This window comes from Falco cherrug, chromosome 9 (assembly GCF_023634085.1).
Source record: "Falco cherrug isolate bFalChe1 chromosome 9, bFalChe1.pri, whole genome shotgun sequence".
In the NCBI taxonomy this organism is placed as follows: Eukaryota; Metazoa; Chordata; class Aves; order Falconiformes; family Falconidae; genus Falco; species Falco cherrug.
The window spans coordinates 41,897,898-41,918,334 of NC_073705.1; the positions used below are offsets into that span (position 1 = coordinate 41,897,898).

General features: G+C 39.7%; 1 protein-coding gene across 20 annotated transcripts in view; it reads left to right on the forward strand.

Moving 5' to 3' along the window:
- ANK3 (ankyrin 3) overlaps positions 1-20,437 on the forward strand; it is a 374,167-nt gene that overhangs the window by 241,833 nt on the left and 111,897 nt on the right. For all 20 annotated transcript variants that reach the window (XM_055721313.1, XM_055721318.1, XM_055721322.1 and 17 more), the window contains 2 exons: positions 7,744-7,842; positions 15,761-15,859. In XM_055721313.1, coding sequence (XP_055577288.1) covers positions 7,744-7,842; positions 15,761-15,859 — 198 coding nt within the window. The remainder of the gene's footprint in view (positions 1-7,743; positions 7,843-15,760; positions 15,860-20,437) is intronic.

Below are 20,437 nucleotides of genomic sequence, written 5' to 3' on the forward strand. Positions count from 1 at the left end.
AGCTTTTACAGGTGTTACAGTGCCTGCAGGCCTTTGTACCTGCTGACCATAGAGGCCAGGAGGGTTGGAAATGTGCCTGCTTTTGGTTTGCATTCTTCCAGCTCAGTGACTGATTTCATATCAGCTCTTCCATTAAGCTGCATTAGCATTTCTGTATCTGTGCTTTCTTCTCTAGCCTTGCTGCAAGTGAGGGGAAGATGGTACAACATGGGAAGTTCCCTGTGTATGGGTAGAGAACATTTCAGTTAATCAGCTTGTGATGCCCCTGATTCTACCTCTTTACAGGGAGACAGCTCCAAGAACCTTCATACCCTCAGTCCAAGTGAAACAAGATCTCCTGATTGGGGTGGATATTTGTCATTTTGTAATGAAAGAAAAATATTCCAAACTACTTGACTTCTTGGGCTTAGACTCAGCAATAAACCTTTCACAATTACTGGCAGGGTATGCATTGTAGAAGTAACAGGCTTTGTATGTCTATTTATCACCCTTTTTCTGTAGTACACTTTTGTGTGTGTGGCTACACTTCTCAAATCCTTCAAAGCTAAAGAAATCCCTTCATTGCATCACCACATTTCTCTCTTGCTTAACTGGGAGGCAATCATATATGGGCTAAAGAAATGGAGGAAGAGAATAAAGGGTAACTGAGGGTGAAGTCAGTCTTCTCTCTTGGCCAGATTAACACATAAGTGCAGTTGCTACCTGGGCTTTGAAGGATTGCAACAATTCCAGGCACCATTCGCTTAGCTGGCAATGGCACCTGATGTTGGAGAGGTGCAGATAAATCCTAGTTACAAAATGAAGGAGGGTCAAAGACCTTTTAAGTCAATCTATTGTGTCATTTTTTTCAACAGGAAAAAGTAATTGCTGTTATTTTAAGAAAAAATATTGTTCATCAGCCACTCATACCTTTGAATCAAACTCTACCTGATTTTTAATAATTTTGATATCTACTTCCTATCTTCTGAAACTGCCAATCTAGTGATTAGTATGTAGATGTGAAATTCACCAAGTGGGCTCTCCCGTTCCAGGCTTTCAATCCAGGAGATCTGTTGTTGGCATACAGTGACTGTATGCATAGTGAAAACTGCTGTGCCTGCATCCCAGCTGATGCTTCTAGAGTTGGACACTGTTGCAGGGGCTTCATGCCATGGGTTTGACTTTCTTTACCAGAATCAGGTCATCTTCAGCCTGAGGGTGGGTGGAATGCTGGAGAAAAAGGACAAGTCACAGAGGAATTTCTTGTTCTTTATCTCTGCTTCTCCCTTCAGTTTTGCTCCAGACTGCCTTGCACTTTGATACCTAGGGGCTGGAAAGGTGTATCCAGATAGATGCTAAAGCAAGTAACAGACACTGGAAGAAATGAGAAACAAGTTTCCTTAGTAGTCTGATCATCCCTATGGTATCCTGTGCGTGAAAGCTCTTTTGCTATAAATCAGACCCATGCAGATTGCCCACCCTTTCCTGTTCAGGCCTTGCTTGGGCATCCCCAGGAGCAGTGCGCAGGGAGGGCAAGCAATTTTATCTGCTGCAGTTCCCAGCCAGCTGCGATAGAAATGTATGTCCAGACCACCCTGTGCTAATTCAGCAACAAGAAAGTGCAAATCAGCATTTCTCCAAGGCTGCTATGCAGACCAGGGAGGTTAGGAAGGTGCTTTGAATAAACTGTATTTTCTGGGAATTATAGTTAGGGAAAAGTTATTTTTTGGGGGTTCCCAGAGTGTTCAGATATCATTCTTCTGTCTAATATTAGCTTCTAGTGGAAAGATCTGTCTAGCCCAGGTGAGGAAATGCCTCTGAAGATACACCCACCCATCTCTGAGGAGCACAACGGTTTGAAAGGAAGAAAGAAATTGTTCTCTGCAGCTTCCAGAGCAACACCTGGAAGAAACGTCGGTGACCCCCACATCCACTTTGTACTTGAGCAAGTCAGGAGGTCCAGGCAGCAAGGGAATCCTCTACATGAAGATGACCTCTGCCCATATCTTTCTTGCCAAAGGAAACAGGAGGTAGTCACTGTGCCGTAAAACTGCATCCAGCCCTGTGAACAGCCTTCCTGGTACACAGCACTCATTCTAGAGGAGATCGCATTTCCACTGGCAGTGGGCTTTGCCTGCAGAAAGTTTGCTTACTGGAAGGTTGAGAAAAGATTTGGTAATTTTGAGAGGGTGGTGTAAGGACAACATGCATTAATGATGACCCTGAGGCTGAGGAGCAGAACACCATTAGCCCATCAAAAAGAGCAGGCAGTATGTAAGTGACAGTAACATAAGAGAAAAACATCTTTTTATTTCCCTAGTGGTAGTTTGTCATAACAGCTCCTTGCTATACTCTTTTCTTCCAGGATTTATTTTATACCTCTCAAGCCAGAAGAAATACAAGTATATAAGCATACAAGAACTAAATCAGCACAATATAAGAGTTATTAAGTAGAGGAGAAAAAAGCTGAAAAATTAAGCAGTGTTGTAAGGTTTCCTGGAAAGCATCTGATTGTGTGTTTGTACCTATACTTTCTCTAATTTCTGAAAGTACTATACAAGTCTTTGATCCCAGTAACTGCTACTAGAATATAAGACTTTTGTCTGCAGGGGTCCTGCTGTGTTGTAGCTCCAATTCTGAACTGCAGAAAAACACAGATGGAGAGAATATTGAGTGTTTCTATAGACAAAATATTGATATAGTTGCATATTGCATATGATAATCTTCAGAAGCACAGTGCAACCATCCCATACCTCCAGGAACTGGTAATAGTAATATCCATGCAGTGTTGTTGATGACAGTTCTAGTATATGACAACCAACAACCAACATTATGCTGTTCTTTCTTTAAGAACCCCTAATCATGGAGGGATTTTCCAGGCTGTATAGGAAATTTTTGCTTTAGCAGTCTGGCTATTTTCAGCTTGTGTTTTATTCACACATCCTTTGTCAATATTAAGCTCTCCCCAGAGTCTGCTCTCAGCTGAGAACTGAGAACTATCTTACTAAATTCCAAGCTAATCTGAACATTTTGGTAAGAAACTTTAAAAAAAATAATCAAAGATTAAGAAGTGATTTTTTTCTGATTAAAACTCCACTGGGGGGCTGGGAGGAGAGCTTAGAGGTGGAAGTAGCAAGGAGAAATATCAGATCCCCATGATCCTGCCAGTGAGTCTTCACAGTTCCTACATGATCTGCTGGTCACTCTGTATCTAAAACAATGTGGCACATGACTAGGAAAGGTTTACCCTTTCTTGAAAGGTACACTTTAGAGCCCAATATGGTACTGTAAGTGCAAGCATTTACTTTTCATATTTATTATTAGCATCTTTATGGTTGTAAACTCAGACTGATGGGAGAAAGAGGCAACCCCACAGGACAGCATAGCATACCAGAAACCAGCGGGAATTCTTCATTTGCTAAGTGCATTAAAATGACACTTAAAAGATGTACTGTGTTTCCATTCTGTCAATTTTAAGGTTTTCCTTTTTTTTCTGACTTCCTAACCATTTGTGTTGCCAATGTGTAATAGTAAGGAGTAATTCTGACTACTGTGGTGAACTGTGATGGGTAATGCCATGTGTCAGAGGGGAGCTGATCTCATTTCAGATGAGAGATGTAGGCGCCTAATTGCTCAGCACAGGATAACTCAAAAGATTTTTGAATTTTCTTGTGAAGCTGTAGATAAAGAACTGTAGCTGAAAGGGCTTAGCGTTTCCTCTGATCAGGCAGAAGCAAAAGCCACTGAATGTAAAAGCAGGTCATATTTCACCTTTTGTGTTTTTGGATGTTGTGAGACTATGAAGGAAGGCATAGGCAATGGATAGAAATAAAGGGAAAACAGCCATCCACAATGTTGTGCGGTATAGAAAAAAATTGCATGCATCTGATCTGTCACACTTTGAGCTATATACAGGTTCGGAGTATTTCAAGTCACATACCACAGGAAATCTGTCAAGGGGGAGAGGAAAGGCTATGTGCTAGCTGCTAATCCCATGAGCATTTATTACATAGGTTTAGATTGCTATTCTCACAAGTTACGTTTCGTATTCCGTGTAGAATTTCTTAACTCTGAAGTTGAACTAAATGTTGGATCTCAGTGTCGAGGGGTACCTGAGACATTACCCAGAATGTGATATTTCAACAGTGAGACCAAGAAGCGCTCCAACAGACATTCTAGATCTGAACCACATCTTTTAATGGCAACTTTTTGAAGGCATTTCAGCGTTATTACTGCAAGCAAACATCTTCAAAATTTTCCTGATTTACTATTCTATTTTAAGAACAAAGGGATAAATTTTTAGAAGATCAAACAGATAAAAATAGACTGAAAAGACAGCAGATGCTGTTGATTTACTGAAGAAATCAGAACTTTACATTTGGTGGCTATATTGTTTGCTGATACCGCAGTTTTAGTGTCATTAACCTATACCCAAGCAGTACATATTATGAAGCTTTTTTTATCTCTAGTTTCTTATCTCAAGTACAAACAACTTGGTTTTGAGTTGCTTGGTTTATGTTTACTCATCAGAAACATTAAGGATGATGATGTCTGAGTTGTATTCACTTAGCTCACATTCTTAATTGTCACGTGAGAGATGGGAAGGGGCCGTATGCGTGATACATCTGGGTATAATTCTTCAAGCCTTGGCACAACACAGTATTGACGAAAGACAGGTTGCTTGCCCTAAACTTCAGCATGTAATTATTCAAGCATTCACATAATGCATCTCTTCATCTGCATGAAGTCTGAGCTCTCAGCCAACATAATTATTACTTCATATTGTTCACTACCAATAAAAACTCATATAGCTACAGGGCAAAATTAAATTCTGAATAGAGACTTGCCCCCTCTCTTTTTTCCCCTTTGTTTCCCCACAGTGTTTTCCAAAGCTGTTAGGGCTGAAAAAGGTTAAATACACTTTTTCTTCTTTGTCTCTTAATTCTTTTTATGAACTATCTGAATAGGTTAGTAGAGTACAATGAAAACTGCATCCTCCTTCGCAGAGAGTGAGTGCTGCAGTGCTCTTTATCCAGGAAAGAGGAGCTGAGTTCGAACATCCATAAGGACAGATATTTCACTGGGCATATAGGATTTAGTTTGCTTTATTTTTCCTGTTCATTTCATTATTTCAGGGTATCTGGGTCTAGTTGTTTTTCCCAGTGAGCTGTGTCTAAAGTGATCACATCCTTTATCCATCCATCTCTTCCTAATGTGAATTTGCTGCCTATTTTCAATCAAATGTAACTCAAGGCTTCAAGATCCTACAGACATTAACTTCATGTTTTTCTTAAAGACAGCTGATCAAATGGGGGAAAGATGAATTACTAGCTCTCCAGCTTGCAAAAGTGAGCTGCCTGTATTGGTGCTGTAGAGTTTCCCCTCACTCCCAGCCAGGGTGTTCACCCCTGTCAGAAGCTGAGAGAGAACTGCACTGTCCTGTTAGATTCACTACTAACCAGAGATATAAAGGTCATTTGAACAGGACTTCTTTTTGAACATGAAAGCGGGTATTTTAAATTCCCCGCCTCCTGCAAGCAAACAGTGTGACCTAAATCTTAACTGCTTAGTGGATGTTATCTGTTTTGGAGTTGAGGTGTGTATCTGCCAGCACTCATCCATCTACTCTAGAATCACCTCCTCCATTTAAGGCAGCAGGAGCATTGAACAATTGGACTGGGAAATAGTTAGATCCAAAATGCACATTCTTGTATGCTTATACCCTTCCCTATGCTGCACTAGATTGATTTAGCTTGGTGTCAAGATAAATGAGATCCAGACTTGTAATATATATTTGTCCTACCTTTTGTAATATGCTCCCTTCCTCCGCCATTTCTTTATTGATGCTTAGAAAATGCATTTCTTCTAGTCTCTCTATCATACAGTAAATTTTTAATACTAAATTATTTTGACATATTAACAGGGTACTAAGGTCTATCAGACTGAGTTAACCCCTTTGCCTATCAATCCCAGCAAGTGGAAAAAGGTGGTCCTTCGGTCTAAATTACCTGCAGTACCCTTTACTTGAAGACAGGAAAGTTGTTTCCTCTTCTGTTTTTTCTCAGGAAACTAGAATTCATCTATCTCTCCCTGTGACCTAAGCAACATCTTTCCTCCTGGGAAGAGAGGAAAAGCAGAAAGTATCTCCCTTTCAAATTGTTTTTCTCCTATCTTTTTCTGTCCTATTTGTGGCTGATACAGTAACATACTGACCCCATATTATATCCAATGTCAACTCCCAGTCAAATAGAATTAATTCTTTTCTTTTTTTTTTTTTTTTTTTTCCCAAAATCAACTCACATATTACAAGTTAAGTGAGCACACAATTTTACATCCCTGGAAGGAGTAGGCATAGCATATTTTTTTGGTTTACTGTGCTAAACATTATTTTGTTTTGGGTGTTTTAAAGAAATGAGAAGCCACTCTGGGACAGTAGTTGCTTTGGGGCTCTAATGATCATTAATATTGGAGAAAGAAGCTTTATCATTTCATCTTGCTAAATGTATTTTACTTCTGTGATATTATTAATTGGTACTTTCTAGTAGTTGTGAGTTAGCTTCATAGTGAAATTTTGTGTAAATGAAAATGTAGCATGCTGGATTAGGTGCTCAGCATTATTATTAAGCTGTGAGTCAGCTTGTCACATCTGAGATAGGATCTTTTTTCACTGCTGGTTTTCTTTCCACTCACCTGCAGTTTTGAGAAAACTGTTAAACAGTCTGTTGCCCAGGTAAAACACTTGTACCACTCACCAGCTCTTTGAGGCCAGGGGTGCCTCACTGATTCAATCAGCTGTAGGACACATGCTCGCTAAAATTTACTGCTTTCTGCTTGGTCACAGGGAAGCTGGATTTATGCAGCCAGCTGTTTGTGCTGTCCCTGAACGCACACAAACATTTCCTTTAAAATTCTATTTGCCTTTGTGCAGTAGCTGCATGCTCTATTTAAATCCTTTTATTTTTACTTGGCTCCATATGATCGAATATGTACAGGATGTGGCCTTCATACACCACAAGATAAAGGACTCATCAGAGCATGAAGAAACATCCTAGCTACATCTTGTTAAAGAAGTGTGCTTGTGTGCGCACACATTGGTTATGTAACTGTCCTCGATGTGCAGCGCTGCTGCATGCTGCTGGCCTGCCAGGCACCACTTAGGGAAGCACATATACATATTTACAGTCTCACTTGAAGTACAGTATTACGACGATTAGAGGAACAAGTTTGGTAGGTGAAATCAGTGATGTAACTGAAACAAAGGTGCTTACAAGGCTTTCGGCTCAGCATTTGCTGATGGTGTTCTGAAATAAATATTGGCATCTTGTTGCTTTTGAATTAGACCCACAGATGTAATGGTTTCATTTATTTTCCATGGCTTCTACAAGGCTGATGAGGTTGTGAGGTATGAATCCTTATGATTATATGCCTAGAAACAGCCATAACTGAATTAAATTGCTAGAGTTTACTCAGTAAAGTTGCATAATTTAATGCTTATACAAAAACTGAGAACTGAGGCACAATCATTTCATCTTGTAACTCCAACCACAACTGCATTGTCTTCATAATATATGTGTAGAGGTACCAGGCTGGTAATTCACACGTATGGATAAATAGAGCTTCCCTTCACTTTCATTCTCCTAGGGAAACAAAACTGTATTACACTTCAGCAAATTGGGCATAATTCATTCTGTGAGCAAGACGATCATGGAGTTCATGAAAGAAAGGTATATGGATATTTACTTTGATGGTTTTTTTCTTCCACAGAATGATATCACGCCGTTGCATGTTGCATCAAAGAGGGGAAATGCAAATATGGTCAAACTCCTACTTGATCGAGGAGCTAAAATTGATGCCAAAACAAGGGTAAGTTTTAAGTGTGAATGCTGTGAATGACTGTGTGGAATTCTTGCCTCTGACCTGTTAGTTGCTGTACAGCTTAAATCACTCATCTTCCTGGCAGGCTACCATAGCTGCACTGCATTTCTTTTTTATAAAATGGTTGCAATAGGGTGCTAACATTTTACATCTCAAAACAGTGTGTGAAACACCATGTACGGCAAAGATCAGAACCAACAATTTTCCATGTTTTCTGTAGAGCGCTTCGTTAGAAGCTGCTTCTAGCTGCTTGGGGGTAGAAGTGAATGTACAGGAAAACACTAAAAGACAAGAATTCAATCCAGATATTTCAGAATTTGAATGCTAAAAGAATAACTTTGAACTGGAGTGTGTGTTTGCCTTTCATTATCCACAGGGCAGTGTCACAGAGAATGCTGCTGCTGCTGAGCCTCATGCAGCTCAGCCTCCGTCTGACTGGGTGCTTAGCTCTGGTTTGGATTTGCCAGCAAATGTGCTGGGCATAGCGATGGTTTCCATCAGGCTGGCAATTCTGTCCACTGAGTGACTTAGAAGCTCGATACATATGGTTATAGTTGACTGCAGTAGCTAAAACTCAATCAAACTAGTTTAGAGATATTTTATTTACTTATACAGTGGCAAAAAGAGAAGGAAAAAGTTAAATGTTTGGAAGTAAATCTAGACCTAGTGGTGCTGTGGGCTGTCAGGGCAGTCTTTGCAACACACTCCTGTGCACATGAGGTAACCCTTCAGGAGCTGCGCCTGTAACTTCTTTGACAATTGTCATTCTCTTGCAGTATTAGCTTATCATCTTCCATTTTTAATTATTCCACATAATTTCCACCAGAATCATTCTAAGAAAAGCAAAGAAATAACTTAAGAATATTTTTTTCTGCAATTATTACTGTATCTGCAGGTTTCTGTTTGTTTTTTCAGTGTTTCAGCAGCCTCTGAGATTTCCTGCAGTGCTTGTTGAGCACATTGGTATTTTTTATTTCTGTGGCAAATTCAGAAACTGGGTCAATGTATTTTGTCATCTCTTCATTCTCTCCACATGTTTTTCTTTAGTACTTCTATTTTACCTTTAGAAGTCACTCATGATTTCTTTGTAAAATGTTTCTGTTTTTTCTCATTGAGGAATATGGAAGAGATGACTTTTCATGGATACCTTGAGCAGCGGGTGTAATTTCTGGACTGAAATAGCAGCCTCTTACGTGCTACATGGGGGCTGCCAGCCTGAGGGGCGTTAGCCTACCATGTGGTGGGGAGGGTCACATTTTGGTGACATGATAGATGTGTATTTGGTTAGAGCAGGGAGAAAGGGACATGGCAAGGAACTACTTGCTCTTCTCTGTAAGTATTTATATGGCCCACTGCAGCCAAAACGTTAGGAACCACTACTTTAAATAGTTTGAGTCCAACTTATTCTTTACTTTTACTTATGAAAATCCATTATCTACTTCATTTTCTGTATCATAGACTCCAGGGTCAGACATTAGGCTAATTAAGATAACTAAAAATACAGGCTAGGATGGAAACAGGATTCAGGAAGAAGGCAGAAGCATTAACAGCTCCCAAGTCTGGCAGAGCTTCCCAGTGAGGTGAAAGGCAATGGATGAGTGTACTTCACGAAGTGGTGGTTTGTGTTTTCTGGCTTCCCCCAGAGACTGCCTGTTTCCCCAAACACCCATAAATCAAAAGGGATTTGAATAACGTCTCCTGCTTGTGCTGTACGTGTGTCACTCATCCTTGCACTTCTCTGGCATTACCAGAAGCATCATTTTCTGGAAGTTAGTGACTAAGTGGAAGTTTTGCTCCCGGCAGCACTGACTCATCCTGGCAAGGGTTTACCAGCCTGTGGTCTGTGTGGCATGTGCCTCTGCTGAAGAGACTCACTGAACTGAGCAGAGAGCTGCATGGTCGAGAAAAGGGAAGAGCATTGCTGGAGTAGGTCAGGGAGGATTTACAAATCAATAGGAGGAGCAACAGAAGGCTGAGAGTAACGTGGTGCTAGATGGAACAAGGACATTGTGTCTGGAGTGTCTGCTTAGTTCTCATATTCAATAGCAAAGACTAATTGCTGTGAGCTGTTATAACACATGTTCCTGCTAAATCTCCTGTTATTCCTACCTGACCCCATGTTGTTTCCCAAGGCCTAACAACTGAGGTATGTCAACTTCACATTAATTTCATCTTTTAAGCACTTTTTTTTTTTTTTTTTTTTTTTACCCCTAACGTCCCAGATATAGAATGGCCTTACAAAAATAGAGCATGACAAAAGCTTCAGTCCTATCCTTTTTTAACAGCATCACCACTACTGAACGTATTGAAAGGCAAAGAGCATCCAGGGCTGTCTTTTCTGATATATATATCATCATGCTGTTCAGCTGGACGCCCAGTCAGACTCCAGCCTCGTGGTGTTTTGCAAGGGGCAGCTGCAGGTGCTGAATGCACACCCAACTTGATAAACAATGGGATTTGCACATGAAAATAAGTGAGGCTTCTCTTAACAGATCTATAAATGTGAGACCTCACTTTGTTGGTTTTTTTAAGAGGTTCTAGATAGATTAGAAGAATTTTTTTAGTTGGTTAAAATAATTTTTGTCTTGGACACCATGATTTTATTTAATGCGAATGTTGGTTACAGAACACAAAATACCTCTTTAAAGGTGAATGGCAAAAGTTCTGTACCCATATGAAAGGATAAAAATTATTGAAAATTGTTTGTTCCTTTTCCTCAGAGGTAGAAATTCCTAGGCCTTTGTTTCTCCTGTATCAGATCTGTAATTCATCCTTAAATGAGTATGCAGAAGATACTGTTTTGTATTGTTGACCAAACACTAATAGGGCCAGGATTCACTACTCTGACTCTTAGATGGGACAGATTTAGCAATTCAGCTGTTGTTTTGTGATCTGTTCCTGCAATCCATTCTCTGCATGGGGTACTGGAAATATGCTCCATGTAATGTCTATTTTTATTTTTCACAAACATATTCATTTTATAGATAAATTCACCTAAAGCCTTTCCCGAGTATTAAATAAGTTGGGGTAATGATTTCTTTTCCTTAGTAATTTCCATGAGTATTTGCATTTGCTGTTGGCAGATGGTCCTGGAAACTGCAATGTTGAAATACTGTGCAAAAGGTTAATGTGAAGGGCTAAATCCTTATCCTGTTTAAGTTATTGTAAAAGTCAATGATGGTCTCCTGATTTCTCTGTGTTCATTAGACTAAGATTTGATGAGCACGAAAAACAGTGTTGCACACCTGTAAACTGCAGTTAGGAGTTGAGATAATGTATAAGCGTATGAGATTTTTTTCCAAAAAAGATCTTAAAACTCTTTTGAGGCTCAGCCATCTCTCTTTTTTTTTTTTTTTTTTTTTTTTTTTTTTTTTTTTTTTTTTTTAGTTCAGGCTTGGGTTCCATTGTTTATTTTAACCAGCTGTTTATCTTCTCTCTGTCCTTTTACTGTGCAAGATGTCTAGCAGCTGGTACTTGGGCCTTTGTACTGAATCCTTAAGGTTGCTCCTCAAGAACTGTGCACTGCTTTTGTCCATCCAGGGCAGATTTTATCATTCAGGTTTTTGACTAACGTTCTAAGCAAAGAGTTATTAATGCCTCATGTAGCATGTTTACTGAATGTTGCCCTAATTACGTTTTTTCTGTCTTCCAGAAAAGACTTTGAAAAATAAAGTTTAATTAGAGAGGTCGATTAAATTACCTTGATTTGCTTTGGCTGTCTAATAGTGTATATGCCAAGGTGAATTTGTGTCTGAAGCAGGCAGCCAGCAAGTTCTAACCTGGATTAACAATAAGTGTTTATAATCTTTATTCTACTGATTTTGCAGCTAAATAACAGGCCAGCATTCACATCTGCATGAAAATGTGTGGAGTATGCTCTTTTAAGATACATCAGATGATGCATAAACAGCTCCAGAAAAACTACATGTATTAAGATATAAAATAACTACAAGAATAACACTCACTTGGCACTCTTAAGTGCATTTAGCTTGTGCAGGAAGAGGAAACTTCATTTGTTGCCCTCTTGTACTGAAGGGGCAGTTTGCAATAGTGTCAGTGAAGTGAAGAATTCAGGAGACTTAGAGCATGGAGGAGCCATGAGATACAGAGCCCTGCTAGGCTGAAGCACATGCAGGGAGACTCGCTAAACCGCAATGGGGCTGATAAACCCTGGAGGCAGCAGGAACTGCTCCCCTGGTGAAACATGCCTCCTACCTCTGGCTCAGGGGAGTGGAGTGCCTGTTGCACTCCTGCCAGGGCTATGGGCCGGCTCTGGGATTTGGCTCAAAGCTTGACAAGCTTTTGCTGGGTATTTACATCACAGCTGAGTTTTTACCAAGTGCTGTGCTTAATTTCATCGTTCATAGACTCGTTGGAAGCTGATGTTCACTGATGTGAGAGTTGTGGTACTGAGGCTAGTGTGGATTTGGGGTACAGCCCAGAGGATCCCATTATGTGAGAGAAATTCTGCGTTAGTGTTGACAGGGAAGGGGTAGCCAGGGAGCACAGGGAGGCTGGTCTGTCCCTTAGAGCCACATGTGGTGGCAGGGAAACACTGCAGCAGGGAGGCTCAACTGCCCGCACCATCATTGTTAATCTCAAGCCAGTTGTGACCCCAGTGCAACATGATCAGAGAGCTACACAGTTATCTGAATCACAACAGGGACCAGAAACAATGCTGAAATCTCGTTTATTTGTGTGTGTCTGTGTGTGTGTTTTAAATAAAAGCTAAAGAAAGAGCAGCAGCCCCAGAGATGGGTGTGCAATGCTATGGCAAGCTTGTGCCCAAGCAGAACTCCTGTTGTCTTCCTGGCTTTGCTGGAACTGCTCTTAGGCTCTCTGGAGGGATAGATAATACAGATGATATGATTTATCATGTCAGTGCATACTTAGAGAGTCCTTAATCTGCAGATTATTGTCATAATCGTTTGTAATGTTTTTTCTGAGCCATTGCAGACTATCATATTAAGGCAAGTTTGCTTCCTAATACATGTAATGTATTTTACACTTCACATCCTATGGTCTATATAAACAGTAAATAAGCAAGTAGAAAATCTCCTGAAAAAATCAGTGAAGTCTTGCTGAGTTCAGAGCAGTCACTTTTAATCTCAGATTCTCTTTTTTTAAACAAAATCTTTCTTTGATCTGTGTTTCAGATTGCCTCAGCACTTGTTTTACATGCTTTTAGTGCCATATAGCAATTAACCAAGCCAGCTGAATAGATGGTGTCTTTTCAGTATAAAAATAAAAAATCAAAAATCTCTGCAGCTAAATGAGCTGTCTTCAAGTGTATTTGCTTTTTACAGTGGGAGTCCTGACATCATCTTAACAATAGATCAGCTGTCCCGGTAACCACCTACATTGCATTGCAATGTTGCGTCATGCCATGTGATGCATCTGGTGGTAGTGACCACTCTGTGGATTAGAATGAGCTCTAACTAGCCAAGCATGACTGCCTGCCGCCTCCTGTGCTGCAGGAACCTTGTCAGCCATAGGTGTAGGCTGGGGGGTTGGGAGAGGTCGGAGTGCAGGGTACAGGCACTGTGAGGACTGGGGCACTGTGCTCAGGGGAGCACTGAAGTAGTTTGTAAGGTTGTAATCTAGTGCATGATCAAGTGTGTCGCACTCTGTGAGCTTGGTATGCGCCACTCATGATACATTGGTGAAATGAGGGAGGGGGCATAAAATCTGGAAAGTGTTCTCTAATTTAAAATTTTGTGCCTGATCTCCTTGAGTATGTTTCTTTGATGTGCCTGGAGAACATGATAATTATAGGAAATAAAAAGAACGAACGATCTAATGTACATGATCTTCAGCTTCTACCTACAGGTCTCTAGTTACCTAGCTTTGCTGTTTTTTGTTTTCTTTCCCATATGGTTTGTTTGTTGTTTTTTGGGGTTTTTTGCTTGTTTGGTTTGGTTTGGGGTTTTTTTGTGGTGATATTTTTACGTTACTTGTTTGCGTCCCGCTCAGTACTTGATGTGCCCTTGCCTGTGGAAACTACTCGTATGGAAAATAAGTGTTACCTTTTTAAACATTTGTGAAGCTACAGCAAAATATTTGCAACTCAGCTGATAAATGTGCCATTCATGGGTTTTCATATCTTTTCTTTTTGTCTTTACTTATATGTTTTGAGCAATACATCTTTATTTGGTGTAGTATCTTTTTAACAAGATGCCCTTCCATGTACTTCATGGGCTGAAGTAACAGAAAACAGAAATGACAATAGCATCAGCTCTGGAGAAGCTAGTAAGAACATAGTGGGCCAAATTATGTTTATCTTGCATGAACAAATGACTCCCTGAGTCCTGATCAAGTTAAGTCTGAACGAAAATCTCTTCTTCATTTATGTCAAAAACATATGCCTTAAATTGGAAGACCATGCACAATGAGAGCCATAAAAGTTTTAGATGAGACTAGCAGAAAAAGTTAATCACAACAATTTTGGTTTGCTATCTTTCATAGGCTTGTTAGAAGAGGGTAATAAAGTAGAAGCAGCACAATGTAAAGCTCTCTGAATTGCTACTTCCCTCTTCCCAGCTGCCCTCTACACTTTGCAGGCCCTAAGCTGATGTTCTAGTAGAGGGTACTGGTTTAGGAATTAGCAAGAAAGAATTTTATAATTATGCATGGAAAATACATCTAAGGAGGTATCTTGATAGTACTTACTACCACACAGAGACAGACAGAGAGGGTGTGTATGTGCATGAGTTGGTGAGCGCAGGATGTGTGACAAGGCATTTTAGACAATCCTTTTTATAAAAATGATGTGACATACATATTTTAGACAATACAACATATGTGTTTATAAGAGTGCTGGAAGACACTGGAAAAAAGGCCCCTTTCTTTATGAGCTGTGTTTAGAAAACTAATAAATATTTATCTACCTTCTTTATTAATTTCAATGTTTCTTATAAAGGCTTCTCTTTTGACATATTTAGTGAAAATACAATATTGTTTCTGTGTGACAGTATCTCCTGCATATTTGTTTTGCTTGTAACAAATCACGTTTGCTCTTACTAATTCTGAAAACATTCGGTTTTCTTCCTTATTTTCTTTAATCTATGACATTACTATTTCTAACAAGCTCTATGTCATACACCATTGAAAAACTGCATGTGACTTTACTGACAGTTACTAAAGGCATATGTGCTATCTTTCATCATAGCGCTCATGTACAGCAGGTTACTTGAGCACTGTAAACATGCTACAGGTCAAAGAATAATTAAATCAGTTTGGAATAACTCTTGTTAATGTTAAAAAGAGTCTTCCTCTTATTTAAGGAATGTATTTCTAATATGATGATACTACTACAAAAAAGAGGTATTGACTTTATGCCTTGACTCTAGATCCATCACTCAGCTGGAAGTCACACAAGTCCAGTCTACGTGACAAGAGAAAGAAGTGAATCCAATATGCTTTCATCACCTGGGTTTAAGACATTTTTCTCGTCTGCTAGAAACCTGTCAAAATCAGTGTAATAAAAAAAGCCTAAGTAGGAAAGATTTTGATTTTTTTTTCCTCTCAGACAAAAGGACTGTCCCTTGATTTTGATGCATACTGACAAATTGAAGGCCCGGTTTTCTCAAAGGCGTGCAGGCAAAGTACCTGAAGTGCAATCTCATCTTTTTTTCGTATGTGCATTTACCACTTTACTGCATGTACAGTGAGGGCCTGGAGGTGGCCCACTGCACGAGCACCAGTTTAATAAGACTATTTACATGTTTAGAAAATCAGAGCAAAAACATACGCTGTCCATTTGAATAAACAGGTTCAGCTCTTCAGTTGTGTAAGAGGAGCATCCTGCTGGATGAATTAGTTCCTTGGGAAGTCATAGGTCTTTATAAAAGCGCACAAGATTTTACTGTGTCTGAAACTAATCAATTGTAATGCTTGTGTCCCACAGGATGGGCTGACACCCCTCCACTGTGGAGCAAGAAGTGGTCATGAACAGGTTGTAGAAATGCTGCTGGATCGTGGTGCTCCTATTCTTTCCAAAACCAAGGTAACTGAGTACTGTTTTCTGCTGGGATAATCCTTATAGTTTGTTTGGTTTGTTTTTTGTTTTTTTTTTTTTTGGGGGGGGGGTATGTAATTCTGCATGTCTCATATATTTAAGGGTTTGACAATAATTTTCCTATTTCATAGCTATTTAAAGTAACTGTGTGGGAGATCTCCAAAGTGAATGCCGTATGTAGAGCACGTCTGCGTATGTAAAATGTGTTAAATCAAGATGCACAAGAAAAGGTTTATGTGCCAACCAAAAAGGCATGTATGGTAACCCTATCCTTCACAATTTCAGTAGCTGAAAATCTCTGTATCTATCCTGGAATAAATACACAGTGATTATAATTTATCTTCAGCTTGCACCAAATTACCCTGAGGCTAGAGTAGAGACAGAGATAAAAATAGAGCCATGTCTCTTTGCAGAGACAGCTCATATTTCCTTAGGACTTCGCCTGATTACTAGTTTCTCCACTTTCTATTTCTCTACAGTTTATCATACAAAATTCTTCGTGAGAATTTCAAATCACCAGTGCCAGGGTTCACAGATTGCTGTAGGCCTAAGGGTTGGCATTAAAGCATGCACCTGCCAGAACTCTTCTGGTGGTGGTCTCTGCTCTGCCGTTATGCTGATTTTAATCTCAGTGCAGCAGCCTGCTTTGTAGCACCACTACGTTCTCATTCAGGGTTGACATTTGGGTTGTGCAGTTTGTAGAGCTTCTTTCCCAGGATAACCTTTCACTACATGTTTTCTCTTAGTCTGCAAGCAATATATTTCCAACAACAGTTTTTGTTTCCTTCTAGTATTTCTTTTCTCTCTATTGTCATCCTGTCCTATTCTGTCTCAGTATGCTTCTATATTCTGCTTTTCTCCTCCCTCTTCTCTGTTTTTTTGTCCCCCTTATTGGAATATATTTAGCTTTTGTTTGGGGAGGTTGGCACCAGCTTTCCTCTGCTCAGTGAGTCACCGGCAAGTGCTGTCATGGGTAATCTGACAGACAGAATCCACCCATCCTCTGCATGTGGAGTTTCCATGGACTCCCACAGCCCTGACTTGCAAACTTTACGAGCAGGGGGAGACAGCAAAGGGCTGCCTAGGGCCCCTTGGGTGCATCTCCGCACCGTTGCCACTCTCAGAGCCTAGAGCTCATACTCCAAGGAGTAAGACTCTTTCACACTCTCTGGTAGCTCAGTTAATTACTTAAAAGAAAAAAAATGTCAACCCCAATGCTTTGGTTTCCACCATCATAAATTAGAGCCTGTCCTGAGGTATTACGTTTCTTTGTCTCATGGATTTTGTATTGTCAGGTGTTACCCCTAAACTTAACCTGCTGTTCAAGGCCTGTAGGTTATGAATTTGTTCCTTTTCCTGAGGAGGTTCACATGCCTGGCCCCACAGTTCACTAGCCAAAATCAGGCAGATGAGAAGAGGAGATACTGGGTTTGAAACGGCCCAAGGTTGAAAGACTTGGACATTGAACTGCAGAGGCTTATATAAACACATTCTGCAAAATGGGAGACTCAGTGCTGAAAAAGCGAAAACTGTTTTGTGTTAAAAATTGAACAGAAGAATGCAGCGCTTCCTGAGTTTCCCTCAGATGTGTTAATTCTACCATTTTCAGAAGGTGAGCTAAGAAGTAGTGGTGCCTCTGAATGACATAAATGAATTCATCCATTTGGCACTAAACTGTAATACTGTCCTCTGCAAAATAAGTGGCTTCATTCTCTTCAAATTAAGTCATATATTATTGGATATAGGGCATATCTTTGAAAGAATTTGAACTTCATAAAGTTTTGTCACATCATGTAAAACTCTTCCAGAAGAATAACCGGACCACAGTTTGATAGCTGTTTCCTGCTAGAGATTGTGTACTGTAGTGCTGACCCTTGTTCACTCTGGAATAACCTTAGGCTTATTTTCAGGGGAGGCAATGACCTCATGGATTATCTGGGGTTTTCTACAAGCAAAAGGAGAACCAGATTCTAGTCCTAAGTGTGCCAATGATTTTCAGTGTGAGAAATGACATGTCTGTGTAGCTATGTTCATCTCTTTTTAATTACTGTTTTTCTAGGCTTGTTTGGCTCTCCTCCTTTTTTCTTCTTTTCTTTTTTCGACACCCCCCCCCCCCCCCAAGTTAATGGCACTTTCTCCAACTGAAGTCCTTTGACACAGCTACAGAATAAGCTATGTATCACTGATAATTTTATATTTGCCCAGTCAGGCATTTGATACTCTATTTCATCTCTGTGGTCCTCTTCTGTTTTTTATTTTAAGGTATCATGTGACTGTCAACATCTTTGATTAATCTTGAACTTCTTCACCTTTAATATTTGCTTGGCAATCTTAATAAAAACAATAAAATATAACTGTTTATATAGTGGCTCCATCGTGAAGTGCTAAATCACTTCTTACGGTCATTGGTGGATTGTTTCTCAAAACATGAATATGACACAGCAGAATGTTTGTCAAGTGTAATTTTTTGGTGTCAAAAGTGGAAAGACAAAGGCATTGAAATATTAACTTGTTTGTGTAAGATTGCAGAGCATCTTCTATGACAGAATTAAGAGCAAGCTTGGTTTAGGTCAGAGCAAAAGACAATATTCCAATGATATTTTGTCTTCATCAACTTCTTTAGCATCCAGTCCTGTCTCTTTCACTTCTATGTAAACTCTGGCTAGTTTCTGTACTTTTCTTATCCATGACAGAATTTTGTCAAGCATCTTGCTGATTTTCACAGATTGACGTGTGACTCCTCTCCTTCTTCCCTTCTTTTCCAGCAACATCAGCTTCTTTTGTACAAGTGTGCCCTATAAGGGAGTCCCATGTTAACTTCTCAATTTCTTACTCCATTAATAAGTGTGGTTTATTGGCTGTTACTGTGAAGAATGACAGTTTTCACCTGAAGGTTCTTTCTCATAAAAATGGATCAGCACAGTATAAAGTTTAATATTTTTACTATCACCTAAAAAAGCATCATCAGTTACAAACTGTTATCATGAGGGCTCGGTGACTGAGGGAAATTAATCTTTTTTATTATTATTATTCTGTTTAGCTATACCAGAAGGCAGTGAAAACATTTAAAATGCATTGCTAGTGTCAAGCTTTCATGCAGATAATTGCTGTAGTAGTCTTTGGGAATGGGAGAGAGGCTTATCCAAGCCAACATAAATCACAAGTGAGATGCCCATGAGATAATCTTATTTGAAAGATATAACTGTGTCCAAGAATGTCTGCTTCTCAGCACTGAATGTAAACTCTTCAAATTCTGAAAGTATTAACGTGTTTGCTTTCATCCTTCTTCCATGTCACTTTTAGAAATTACTTCACTGTGTATTTCCACCTTTACGTTTGTCATTAATGTTACGATATGGCCATGGGAAGGAAGAAGAAAGAAATCATCTGTTTCAGAGAGCCCGAGATCTCAGCTGGCTCTACGTTGCTACTTTGCTTTTGCGAACTGTGGTCACATGAGGGCACTGCATCTGCGAGCAAAAGCTTCAGTTTCCTCATGATGGCAAACACAGTGTACTGTCGGTCATTTATAGATTAGATACTGTTGTGTGTTACCAGAATAGCTCCTGCACTTGAATCTAATTTTAGCATTAGAAGGACAAAGCAAGTAAAAAACAAACCAAAACAAAACCAAACCAAAGGAATACAAATGGAAGAAGGTGTGTCGAGGTTTGTCTAAAGAGCTCATGTATCTCTGCTAACAAGACCTCTTTAATTCTGGCATTTTTTTCAAACTTTTATCACGAAATAGGGTCAGTCCTTCAAAGTTCTGACAATTTTCTCTCTTGTTTTTACTCTGGAAGTGTAATATATGTTGTCAGCTTGTTGATTAACTATTGTAAGCAGTGCAAGAAACAATCCTTGACACAGGTTTTATTCCTAAACGTGAATGTCTCTCAGGAGTTTCCCTGATGAAACAGAGCTTTACCACTCTGCTGGTAGGTCACATCATGGTGGTCTCATTCAGGTTTTTTCAACCTTGTTGCACTTGAAACTTTTGCTGCTGTGTTCATGTTGGCTGGGAAGAATGAATGGTCTCCACAGGTGTCTAATGTGGTGCAAGGTGTGTGTACAACCCAAATTCAGGAAAACACTAGAGGAGGGGTGAGGGAAGCTTGTAGTGATTACTGAGAGATGCTCTGTCATGTTTGGTATATGCAGTCTACATTAGAGTGATGAGTTTAATGCAGCTACTAAACCCAGCAATTTCCTGGTTAGGGTATTAAAAATTGACACAGTGCTGTTCTTCACATAACTTGTCTAACTTGAGCAATTTATCTGAGTTATGCTGGCTGAAATAAGCTATGTGTAGAGCATTGCTGGTATTGGCATGACTGGGTTTTTTAAATGTAGAGCTGCCTACAAACTCTAACTGAACAAGCTCCAAATCCCACATGGCTTTTGCTAGAATAAGAGCCCTCGTTGTTACACTGAAGGTGTTAGGTTTATTTTGTGTGCTCTCAGGGCTTGTAAAATTCATCATGCAACAAATGCTTTAAGAACAACGTAAGGAGTTCAATTTCTCTGAGCATCCTATAACCCATCCGTGCTGGGTCTTTTTGTTCA